Raw genomic sequence first — 13,697 nt, forward strand, 5'->3', positions numbered from 1 at the left:
CACACAAGAAGTTTCAAAAACGTTCGATTCTTAAAGAAACAAACAACATCAAATATTTCTATGCAACAAAATTTGTAGACTATCATCTACTACTTCACATCAACTACTTCACAAATAAATAACATTCATAACTCTGACACTGAGTTAGCTGAAAAAATCTTTCATATATTAAATATCAACGAAAAAATCCAAAATTTAAATAGAAACCATCATTCAAAGAACTGTGTAACTACTGCGTAGACAAGGAACTAGCATTGCTGAAAGTAGACAAAAAAAAGAACAGGATAACAAGAAAAAACCACAGAAATGTAGAGAACCAAATAAATCACTTTATCAATACATGGAAAAAAAAGTCAAAATTTACCAAACAAAACTTTCACAGCAACAATAGTTCAGGAAAACCATTTCCAGATAACTAAAATATCTTACTTTACCAAATTATACCAACTACTTCACAAATAAAAAAAACATTCATAACTCTGACAATGAACTGGCTGAAAAAATCTTTCATATATTAAATATCAACGAGAAAAATCCAAAATTTAAAGATAAACATCCTTCAAAAAATTCTGTAACTATTGCGTAGATAAGGAAATAGCATTGCTCAAAGTAGACAAAAGAACAGGAGAACAAGAGAAAAAATCACAGAAATGTAGAGAACCAAATAAATCACTTTATCAATACATGAAAAAAAGTCAAAATTTACCGAACAAAAACATTCACAGTAACAATAGTTCAGGAAAACCACTTCCAGATAACCAAAGTACCTCTAGACAACAATCACCTTACAGAAATATTTACAGCGGAAGATCTTCAGATCAAAGGAAATCACGCAATTTCTCATAAATTAGATATAAGCTATCAAACAGTAAAAACATTACCAAAATATTTATTCAAGATCAAACTCAAACTGAAATAATTACTCCAATTACAATAGAAATTGTTACAATGGAAACTTTAATTAATCAATTACAATAGAAATTCAAATTCTCGAGATAGGTGTTATTCAAGCAACCGTTCTAGAAATTCCCCTTATAACCGAAACAGAAACTACTCAAACAACAGTAATAGACAATACCCAGATAAAAGATCACGAAACTATTCAAACAATAGATTAAACTATAATAAATATCACAATAGATCACGTGAAATTTCGAATAACCAAAATTCTATTAAATCAAATCGAGAAAAAAATTATTCTCAGTCACTCAATAGGAATAATACACAATATCAAATTTCACAACAAAAATAAAGAAGTAGCAAACCTAAACATCAAAGACATATCAACTAAATACAATCAGTTGAAGAAACCCAATCAGACCCTCCCGGTATTGCTAACACCAAAAACTCAGAGTTTTAACTAAATCACATAAATTGTGAATCCACAGATGATGAGAGCGAAACAGAAAACACGCTTTCAATAAACTTGCTTCAAATTGAAAATGAATACGAAACACCCATCGAATGGATTTATTATCGAAACAAAAATCATAATTTAAAAATTCCGACCATACAAAAATATAACAGACTATACCGAACAAGAACTTAAAGTAAGTTCAAGTACATACCAGAATACAGCAAAAAAAGTACAACTACATACAAAAAATGAACAATCCCATTTTTCTTAGAAAGTCCAAAGAGCAAAGATTTTCAATCAACAGACCTCGAAAAGGGTTTTTTAATAGACTCAGGAGCAGAATCAAGTGAAATAAACATTACCACATGGAATGAATAACAAACTTTAGATCCAAAATTATTATCTTCAAAGACCTCGAGCAAAATTGCTACAGCACAAGGATCGTGTTCAACAAATTTTGGAAAATTTCAACTACTCCTTGTTCCCACTCGAACAATGGAACAAAATAAATGTTTACCTATTTTTTTCAAACAATCATTCCATATCACATATATTAAGCATAATATCGTTGGGATACCATTTATTTTTAAATATAATCCCACTATTAATTTCCTAAATAGCAAAATGCTTATAAAGGATAAATATACAAGAATGAAAAACTTATCACCTATATTTTTTCAAAGATTAAATAAATAACATTCATTTTTCTTCTAATTTTACCCTAAATGAAAGAAAGAACGAAAACACCTAAAACCACTAGCAGGATAAGTATATAAGTTCTCAATAAGTCAGGTCCAATAATACAACATGAAACAAAACAATCAACGACTATACATGTCAGACCTTGAACTCTTTTTTTGGAGGAACGATCTCATCAATTGAATAGACAAAAAATTTAAATTCAGATATCATTTCTTTACACGCATACAATGACCCTCCTTATAAAATAACCTTACCTCTATGATTTTTAGGTTATTTTGAAACAAATGCAACACAATTTCTCTAACAATAGATATAGCATATAGAGTATACAATAACTTGAAATTATTAGATAAATGCCAATCAACAATTCTTAAGGAAGAACTATCAACTGAAATTATAATAAGTGATCGAAAACGAAACATAAAATAATTTACAGAAACACCTTATTTTAAACCAACATACACTGAACTACAAAAGTTTGTTAGAACATTCAATTTTCAATACTCTCAAATTACACAACAAGAATTTGAACACTAGCAGAACTACTACTTAAATACTCAATAGTTTACGCTACATCCAAAATCTATGTTAGAAAAGTAGATTCACTAGCACATCTACCTCTAAAACTTGACGCAATTTTCAAAAAACAACGAGCAACTAGAATTTCAATTCACTTGCAAGATAAAATCGAAAGATTACTAGACAAATTAGAACAATACTAAATCATTTCTCCAGTAAAAAAAAAGAACAACCAAAAGTAAACATATTATTAAATCCTGTTGTTATTCTAGCTAAAGGAGAACTATTAAAAATCGTTAGAGACGCAAGATACCCCAACTCACTCTTTGATGAACCTAATTATAACTGGCCCATAGAACCAATTCAAGTGATTCTCACAAAAAAAAACGGAAAACACTTTACAACAGCTGGCATGAACACTGCATACAATCGAATGCCTCTAGATGAACAATCACGTCGCTTAACATAAGTCGGTATTGGAAGTCAACAATATGAATTCAATAGATTTTTTATGGATTTTCAGAAGACCGGCAAGATTTTCAGCATTTATGAGTAAAACGTTTTGACCATTCATTTTCAAAAAAAAAAATAATAACGTATTGAGCATATAGCATAATCACAAACAAATCACGAAATGTTTAAAGTATTGGATAAATACCACCAAATACTACTTAAAGAAAACATGAAAGCAGTCCCGGACAAATAACATTTTTTCCTTACTTGTGTAAGTTTCCTTGGACATATTAATGAAAGAAATACAATCACTCCTTAAAAATCTCGCATAAACGCAATAATAAAACTTCAACCTCCATCAAATGAGATGAAAATCTAAAAATTTCTTGGAATGCTAAGATTTTTAATTCAATATGCATTTCGTTTTGAGACCTTTTTATAATGTTCTCAGACAAAAAATAATTTTCCATGAAAAACAGAACATGAGACGATTTGAAGAAATCAGAACAATCCTCACGGAGCAAAAATCAAATACTATTCCAGATCCGGACCAACCGTTTCAGGCTAGCGGCTGCCTAGCCTTATTACAATCACACATTGAAACAAAAAATGAATCTTATGTCAACAAACTCAAGACTATTCACCCAATCTGAACTTATACTCTCGTCACTTCTGAGAGATTGCTAAGCTATAATATAAATTCTCCCAGAATACGGTTTTTCTAATACTTAGATCAAAACATCCAACAGTACTATTTACAGATGATAAACCTATATGTTTTCAATTTACACAAAAATCAAATCCAAAGCATACAGTTTGTAGATTTTAATTTCTTCTAAAAAAATTCCAAACCTACATATAATTTAGACAGCAGGAAAAAATTTTGCATTACCAGACACACTCAGTCGAAACTCACCACCTGAATTACTAACAAAACAAACAACAGTAGAAACACCACGAAATCTTAAGTTTAATCTTGCAAAAGACGCAACATCACTATTTTAGAATGCAATTATGAAGTAAAAACTGACGTTAATAATGCACAAATAAATAATCTACAACACTTTCCATAATATCTAGATTGCCAAAATAATCAGGACGAAGTAGGTTTATTAGGCAACTCTATATTTAAACCGATACCATATTCATCATGGATCAAAAACAAAACCCAAAAAAACCACTCAAACGAAAAGATTTATAGTACATACCTATTCCTTTTATTAGAAGAAGAAAACTTAACTGATAATATAAAGTTATCAGCACCTCCAGATGTTGATTCAAAATACACAAAAAATCAAGTTTCTAAACTAAGTTTATTTGACTCTCTAGATAACATACCTCTTTCAAAAACAAAAATTGAAAATACCTTTTTTACCAGCCACAGTAAAATTGACATTTGAGCTACTACAAAAATATCAAAACCTTGACCCAGTCATCAGACAACTAAAGTCTTGGCACAATTTCAAAACAAATCCCATGAAAGGAGATATCACAATTCTATGAAACAAAACACTCCTTCGATACTTCAGAAAATTTAAGGAAATATCTATAAGCGAGAATAGCAATATTTTATAATACCAAACACCTGAATTGAAATTACCCTGTTTATCACTTACTATGATACTCCTAGCTTTTCACATTTCACGTTCCTTAAATACAAGAGGACATGCAGGATCAGAAAAAAACATACTCAAACTTTATCCAAAGTTTTTACTGTAACGACTGCATAACATGCCAGTTAATTACACCATTGCCACATCAGAAACAAAAAGCGGAAAAACAAGATTTTGAAGGAAAAAAAATCAACCACAGAATCTCATTTGATACAAAAAGGACCGATATCACCCTCTTCAGAAAAAAACTCATTTATGATGGTTATAGTTGATGCATTTACACACTATATAGCACTCAACCCAGTACCTCATTGCAATACCTAGTATGCATATACAACCCTTTACGAATTACACTGAATAGTCAGCAGAAGTAAAATAATTCCTTTAGCTTATAAATCACAGATAACAACAAACTTAGGACTATCACCTTTTGAAATGGTTTTCGATCAAAAACCGCGGAAATCAAAAATGTTTTCAGCAAATTCCTCAAAAAACAAACAAGGTTAATGCCAACCTACAAAAGAATCAATTTTTTATAACTTATCATTACACACGCACAATCAAGATCATTTTCATTACCCATAAATCTTGAAACTAGCTTCCGGCACACAAACCGAAAGGATTTCAAATAGAGATAAGAAACGCAATAAAATTTATCAAAAAAAGCTAAAAAAAACTATTACAAAGACAGAATGTTCAATTGACAGAATGTCCAAATGTACAAACAAATTCACGATTCACACCAGCTATAAACCTAAGAATCAGAACGTATGCCTTAATACCAAATCCTGTAACACAAAATATCCAAAAACACGCATATCCAAAAAATTACAACCAATCCGGAAAGGATCTTTTCAATATATCGACAAACCCACTGATGTATCATATAAACATTTTGATTCAAATAAAAAGGAAATAAATCAACACAGGAACAATCGCTTACCATAATACCCAAAAGAACACGCTCTTCGCGAACTGACACAGTTATACACCTTAACAGGACTCAAGGTTGTCCAGGAAAACTCAGACGATAATCACCAACAAACACATGATGTATATTGTTCAACATAATTATTAGAACCAAAAAATAAGGAAATTAAAAATACCTCAAGACTAAAATCTCAAGAAATAAGCATTTAAGCAAATCCCTCAAAATCAAAGAAAAAATCAAAAATTTGAAAAAAAAATTCATCACAGGAATTAAAAGAAACATTTCATCAACGGCAATCATCACGACTTAGAAGTCGACCACTAAAAGACTACAAAACTTTCATTCCACAATCTAAAATATTAAAGAAAGTTCAAATTCAAAAACCCTTTCTGATTAATTAATCATTTTAAACATGCAAAAAGGTAATAAAGCTTCCTGCTTTTTTCTAAAATTCATGCTGACACTCTTGAAAAATTAGTTCAACTTTAGCCAATCAGAAATTATCTAAACATCACCCCATTCTAACAACACTTCTTTAGCCGACACCTTGAGGACTTCAAACATATATGAAACTATAACTTGAAGACCTCCAGCTCACAATTAAGCGATAAGCTCATATTTGACAACCGAAATAAACTAAATGTGAATATTACAACCCCCCCTATCAGCTAGTAAAAAGATCGACAATATTGTCCTAACTTACACTTTAAAATTCCACAATAAATTACCAGAACATTAAATTGCACTTAAGTAAAAATAAGACATGATCATCCATTTAGCCTAAAGTACGATTAACTCCTGAATACCACCGATCACCCAATAAAAAAAACTAAGAAACTCATTCTTACACCCTCCGACTTCCCTCCACCAAAAAATGCCTATATCTATCCCACTTGTCAAAAAACAATAAACAATCCGACCACACTCAAATTTGGCCTCAAAAATTAAAAAATAATTTGGCAAGAAAGAATTATTTCTCAATTTATTTCTTCTCTCTTAGTTCAACTCTACAAAATAACAATCCCAAAACTTTTTTTTCACTTCTATCAACCTTTTTTTTTTAAATTAGGATTTTTTTATCATAGACACTTTTGATATATTTCTCCTTCTCTTCATATTTTTTGCAGTTTTTCGTAATTTTTTACTCGCTAAAAAAAGCTTTTTTCAACTTCGCAAAAAATCTTGATCACATCCTCAGGTACGAGATTTCAACAACTATCTAAATGCTAAGACATTTATTTAACCAGAAAAATCTCTTTCTCCTTTTAGTATTATTTCGCACATTTTTAGTCTCCGTAATTTTGACAATTTGCAATGTGTAAAAAAGGCAATCATAATTTTTGCTCTAGCAAAAATATTTTTAATCATTTTCAAGGAAAAATATTATAATAAACTTAAATTTTCTTCATTAGTAAAAAGTAAATAACTTTAAAAAATTGCTAATAAACAACCAACACAACAGTCCCCACCGACTACGACATCCCAAGAATCTCCAAAAACACCAAAGTCTACTCAGACAATTCACACCCAATCATCAACACGTATTTCATTTCAAGAAAACCCATTTACTTTTGAAGAAAGAAACGCATAATTATCAGAACATTTGTTACCCATAGTTCGCCACTCACCTCTAAGCGAACCACAATCTGAACCAATATATAATATCTACCCTTCTCTCCAACAAGACTTCAAGAGAAAAAGACACCCTGGTCAAAACCATAACCAAACATCTACAATAGATAGACAAATCATACATTCAAGACGCAATAGAAGTTTTACAACTCCCACAGTTTATTTTAATATACCCTCATCACCAACCCCAAATCCTTTCGACCTTTCCAGTAATACAATTCAAAGTACTCCTCAACAATTACAACCTAATTCACAACAAAAAACTCCGAACACACCATCGGATTACTTAGGATCAACCCCCCACATCCAAAAAAATTCGTGAAAACCACTTTACCCCCTCCCCCTCAACTTCAACACAACGTCTCCCACAATGGATGACACAAGCTTTCACTCAAGGTGAACCAAACTTGGTAAACGTTCCTATAGATATCTCATCGGATACATCTTTGTCATTACCAGAAACCTTATCACCACCTTCAACCCCTTCAACAATAAGTCAAACCCCAACAACAACTATTCTTTTAAACTTCCCTGCAAGTTTAGACGATCGATATAGAGAATATTTACCCAATAATATACCACTACAATAAGATTGGAATACATTCGTAGCGACCCCTCCCTTTTTTGGCCATAATCTCGATATCAATAGACTACTTAATTGGGCACTCAACAAATCACAAAACAGACACGATATTCACAAAGACATACAGGAACACAACATAAAAATCCTTACACAAGACAATTTAACACTTAAATTTGAAGTAACAGTAAAATTAAAAAGTTTAGAACATCACCCTCTCCCCCTAGTTCCACCAAACATAACCGCTCAATAATTTCCTCCCACATCAAACACAACAGAAATTATCTATAAACATGCTAGATATACAAAAAAGACACTTGGATACATAACATTCTATAACCCATATTTGGGACTATCATACACATGTATCTCTTAATGATCTTTTTCTTTTTCTCCAAACCCTCTCTTCACTTACTTTTCATGAGCAACATCCCATAAAACCCCTTCCCCTCGAACAGGATCACAATATTTAATAGTCACACACTATGATTGTGAAGAAAATGAACAAAAAACATTGCATAAATACGCCATAAACCAAGTAACCAAATGCGAATCGGAACCACACGAAATAGAAACAACGATTATAGTAGCGACACTATATTCAAAATCCCGAGCTACAACCTTAACAGGATATAAATTCACAGCAACAATTTCAGTGAAAAAAGTACATTGTTACCAAGTCCTAAATTGAAACAAAAATAGACTCGACGATGAATCTTTCTATCAAAGCAATATAGAAAGACTTTTGTTTCTTATCCTTGAAGTTTGTAAAAACGAGCTTCAACGGTTAATGTTAACAACACATAAAGCCAAAAATCAAAAATTGGTAATTTTTTAAGTTTTTCCAGACACGGCACATCAAACAGAACTTGAAAGATACCAAGGTCACATAAAAATAGACGATAAGTACCCGTTCCACGGCGCACATGGACGATTAACTTATGATCTTAATAATAAAAACTGGATACCACTCATTGGAGTAAGCAAACCTTCTAATTGTGAAGCAGATACGAAAAACAATGATTATCAAGAAATATTGTTTTTTGATGGGAAAAATCGATTAGGAAAAAGCACAAATAAAAAGAAAGAATTAAATTACGACACAAAACTTTATCAAAAAACACGATTAATTTGCAAAAAATACCAAGGTTATTGCGATCCAACAACAAGAACACAAGCAACTCCCCCGAAGACAAATGTCCGCCCTTTCAAGTTGCAAGAATTCACGCAAGAATGATAAATTTTTATCAGAAATACTTTGTTGAATCAATTCCTTATGATAAAGTAAACCCTAATGAAATCCGACAAAATAGATGTGGATATAAAAATATCGATGGAATAGAAAATAAATTGACTCGTTTTCCATTTTACCCCGAAACAGAACTCGATTGTAAACATACAACTTCATTTTATAAAAGACAATACTCAGAAATTTTCGTCGAATACGAAAAAGGTTTCGACATGAAAGCAGGAAAAATATTTATTAACACAAATCCTACGCATCATAGCTCTAATAATAACAAAAACTCATACACCTCAGTAACATTTCTGAAAAACACAGAAAATACTGGTGGAAAACGTCGCCCACAAGACAATGGCAGTACACGTTTACAAGAACTAACACTCATGAAAAGTACCTTTTTTGGGACAATTCACTAAGACATCCACTTAGACATGAAATAGGATTATACAATAAGCAGATGTTTTCAAGAAATGTCACTATCAGAATTAGAAACGTTTCATCACTTATGTGAACTTGAACGAACAAAAATTTTACAATCACTTGCACTAGCAGTAAAAAGATTAGGCAAAATTATTAGGCAACAGATAAAATTTTATAGATTACGAAGAAATATATTATGGTATTACACAAGTAAGAAAAAAGTATGACCATTATATGTTTTCGAAGACAAAAGATGTTACAAATTATCCCCATTTTCTACGAAAATAACGTACATTTTGTTGAAACATTTTCTAGACGAACATATTTCTTGGTTACAGCCGTCCCAAGTGGATCTGAAAATAGTCACAATGTTGTACAGCTAAATTCAGATGAAGATAAATATAATCTTCTCTCATCATACCCAACATTTATGCCACTATTAAAGAAATTTTCACCAGTAAGTATCAGAGCTATTGCTAAAAAACCAAATATATATTTCCAATCAATAGTTATATACTCCAGATCCGATAGACAACATCATTTTCGCACACAACACTTTCAAGAGTTCCTTACAGAAATGGATGCAGTGCAGAGCCAAACCATAGATCAAAATTTAAGAAAAACGCAGAAACCGCAGGATTTTCAGATATCTATGCACAAGACTACAGTGGATACTTTAAAAATGTAAAAGATTACATCTATTTAAACGCTGAAAAATACCGTCCACAAGACATTTCATCTATTAATATTTTCAACTTCTCGCCTTTCTAGGATGGCCTTTTTACACCATAGAAAGGATGAAATTGACATCTACTTAGACATGAAATTGAATTACACAACAAGCAGATTTTTTCAAGAAATGTCCCGATCAGAATAGATTAATTTTTTTGGATTTCACTTCTCACAATTAAAAAGAATCTATAACACATGCGCAAAACACACACACACAACTTAAAAAAATTAAGCAAAAGTAGCAGGCATAAAATTCGCAGGATTCTTTAGTTATTTTCAAGTTCAATCAACAAAAATCTTCTAGACGCTGAAATAAGTGAATACAACCAAAAAACTATCAACCACACAAAATGCAAACGATGTTTCACCAGATAACAGAAATACAACACATACTGCACCACAATTAACCAATTGACATAATAACCATCCGTTATTTTTAGTACCAGGAAACTATAGAAATACACCAGTAACAGAGCACATCTCTAAAAGTCATAGCTACCCACAAAGTCCAGTTACTCATATAGTAGCCCATCAACCGAATATAAAAAACATATACGAACACATCATAGAACAACCATATACCACTTATTTCCGTTCTCAGAACAACCGTTTCTTAGCCCACTATGAACCGCCAGATTGGATCTCTCAACCATTCCCTTTCTTATCCATCCAATCTGCAACGTCACTCTCCTAACATATCAGTATCTGATCTCACTACCTCTCTCATACCATCATACACTAATAATTCACCACGCATGGATTCAGATGATAATTCCACACACACAGTTTTTCACACCATCTCTCAATTTAACCATTCCGATTTTGAAACTCCAGATGAATTCGAGAATTCCGAGCCAAGCCCGTACACTTTTTCGCAACCCCCCTTTCGTCAACTGAACACCCCAACTCCCGACGAACCTTCCTCAGCGCCTTCTTCCTGCACCGACGCAACCCCAAGCCTCTACTCAACGAGCAGCGAGGGACCCGAGCCCCTAGCTAGCCCCGTTAATGAAGAACTAGAAAACGAGCTTGAAAATTTCATCACCTTACAACAATAGCTTCAAAACCCTAACGCACTAACAATTCATCACTTATCGCAATCAATTACCTCCTCCAAATCCTCTAATCAAGCATCCACAATTGAAGAAACACGAGCCCGCCGAGTATTTAAACGAAAACAACCCAATACCCCAATGCTTCCCAAACCCCGACCTCTTCGAATGTTTTCCGTTCACCCACTCCGCACTAACACTAAAGATTTTTTTACAAATGTGCTTGACATACTTTCCACAATACACTCACTAACAGACCACTAACAGCGATCAACGAATTTACGTTGACGAATATACCCTGTTTCCCACACTTTCACGCACATCATACTACCATTTTAATAACCTAATGTCACTTCCATTATCTAATAACCAAGAAGACCGTGAATTATGTCAAATTCAACTACACCGCCTAACCATGGCACTTCTTGAAAAACAATTCACATCCTTCGGACTAACGCAAACCTTGCATAGGTTTGTTCCACAAAAAGCAAACCGATTATCAATTAACCCTTATAATCACGCTATTGCACGTTATATGAATGGTACAGTTTTCAAAGACGACAAAAAAACTAATCCCCAATTATTTGAGAAACTTTTTATAAAATCACAATATGTATTTTTCATTAACTGCATGAATAAATAATATGATAATGGTACATCCACAGAACTTCGCGACACCGAAACCTACGGTTTTTATTTTTAAAAAATTTAATCATTTCTCACTAACTTTCAATTTCCTAAGACCAAAAAAACGTGACTTACACTGCTCACATCAAATAATATTATACACTAAACAAACTCACACATACACTTATTAAAAAATTATTCAACACCACTATACAACTAATACACCATCACGAAAACCACAACACCGATTCACATGTTTTATTTCTAAACTTTTTTTTAAACCATTTTTCCTAAAATTCACCTTCTGGATAAAAGACACTAATATGCAAGGCATCATCCAAAACAACGACCCCATAGGACAAATGTTTATATTCTGTCCACTAACCAGAATTTTCAACGTCGAAGAATCTCGCCCACTAATTGTCCGCCACAAATATATACTGCATACCGAAGTCCCAATCCTAGAATAAATTCATAATACCAAATATAATCATAAGCTTTATAATTTAATTGGAAACACACCGCATGAATTCTCACTAGGTAGTGAAGAACACAAAATCATCAGAGCACTCGAGCTTCTATGGCCTCTCCTTCAAACTAAATACGTCACCTGCTTGCTTTTTTTAACAATAAAAATCTAAAAACTATCTAAACCCCGGATGGGTGGAACCAGTTCTAAGCTAGCAATATAAACCAATTATATTGATGATAAATTATCCCATATGAAACATTACTAACTAACCAATCATATTCCATCTCTAACATTGACACTTGTTTGTAAGTGTTGAAACTACTTGTAGTTTCAGCACCAGAACAATTTGAATAAAACTTTGAATACAGTTGTTCTCTTTCTGGATAAACTCCAAGAGCTAACTCGCATAGACCAGTATACACTAGATCTATTGAGACTAGGAGATAAAAAAAGTAAGATTAAGATCGGTATTAGACAAAGAAGTTGCACGAATCTTTCCTGCCGAAAATAAGTTAGCGTGACTAGCAGACGGTGCACCTTATCTGAATTACTCTATGATAACAGCCAATAGGTCATAACTAAAAAAAAGAGGTTGTTTTTTTTTTAAAATCAATTATGGGGATCAATTTTATCAAAGTATCATTAAAAATATGGTTTTAATCGCTGTTTTTAAAAAGAAACTTCGAAACAAAAATTCAAATTAGTTTGTAGTGAATTACGGAACAAATGTCTGCACGTTTTCAGAAAAAAAAGTATAAAATTTAAAAAACAACCACTCAAACTTCAAAAATGCTCTGCTGTTTGTAAATTCAATTAGTTTGGACGCTGGTGCTTGTTTACAGTGAACTCTAACTTGACATTCGCTTGTGTCGACACTGCAGAGGTAAACCAGTTTGAACTGGACTGCTCCTGTGATTTGGCTGGACTGGACGGAGTCACAGATATGGAATGTCACTCAAGCAGCGGTGAGATTTCAACGACTATGTTTTCAAATTCTTTTGCTGTTTTTCTTGTCAAATTTAGGCCAATAATCTGTGATCTATCTTAGTTTGGGTTTTTTAGCAGTTATTTAAAAAATTCCGGAAAAAAACTTACTACTCGAGTCAATAAACCGATTACCCTAAGCTTTAAAAAAAAGCTCATTCGTGGCCTCTAGCAATCAAGATGCGCCATTGTCTGCTTACCCTTATTCTCAAATGCCTTGCTTCTAATGAAAAACCATACTGAAAAGAAGAAAAGTGATTCCATGCTTCAATGTATCGGCTGTGTCCAGGGGCGGATCAAGGATTTTCTCGAGGGGGGGGGGGGCGGATTTCAAAAAAACTTCGAAACTTTTGTAATTTTGTCGACCTTTTTTTAGGTCG

The 13,697-nt window shown here is 32.6% G+C and overlaps 1 protein-coding gene across 3 annotated transcripts in view; it reads left to right on the forward strand.

Moving 5' to 3' along the window:
- The window catches only part of LOC134846252 (latent-transforming growth factor beta-binding protein 1-like), a 212,387-nt gene that overhangs the window by 134,501 nt on the left and 64,189 nt on the right, over window positions 1-13,697 (forward strand). For all 3 annotated transcript variants that reach the window (XM_063863526.1, XM_063863528.1, XM_063863527.1), the window contains one exon: window positions 13,176-13,298. In XM_063863526.1, the coding sequence (XP_063719596.1) occupies window positions 13,176-13,298 (123 nt within the window). The remainder of the gene's footprint in view (window positions 1-13,175; window positions 13,299-13,697) is intronic.

This window comes from Symsagittifera roscoffensis, chromosome 5, assembly GCF_963678635.1.
Source record: "Symsagittifera roscoffensis chromosome 5, txSymRosc1.1, whole genome shotgun sequence".
Lineage (NCBI taxonomy): Eukaryota > Metazoa > Xenacoelomorpha > Acoela > Convolutidae > Symsagittifera > Symsagittifera roscoffensis.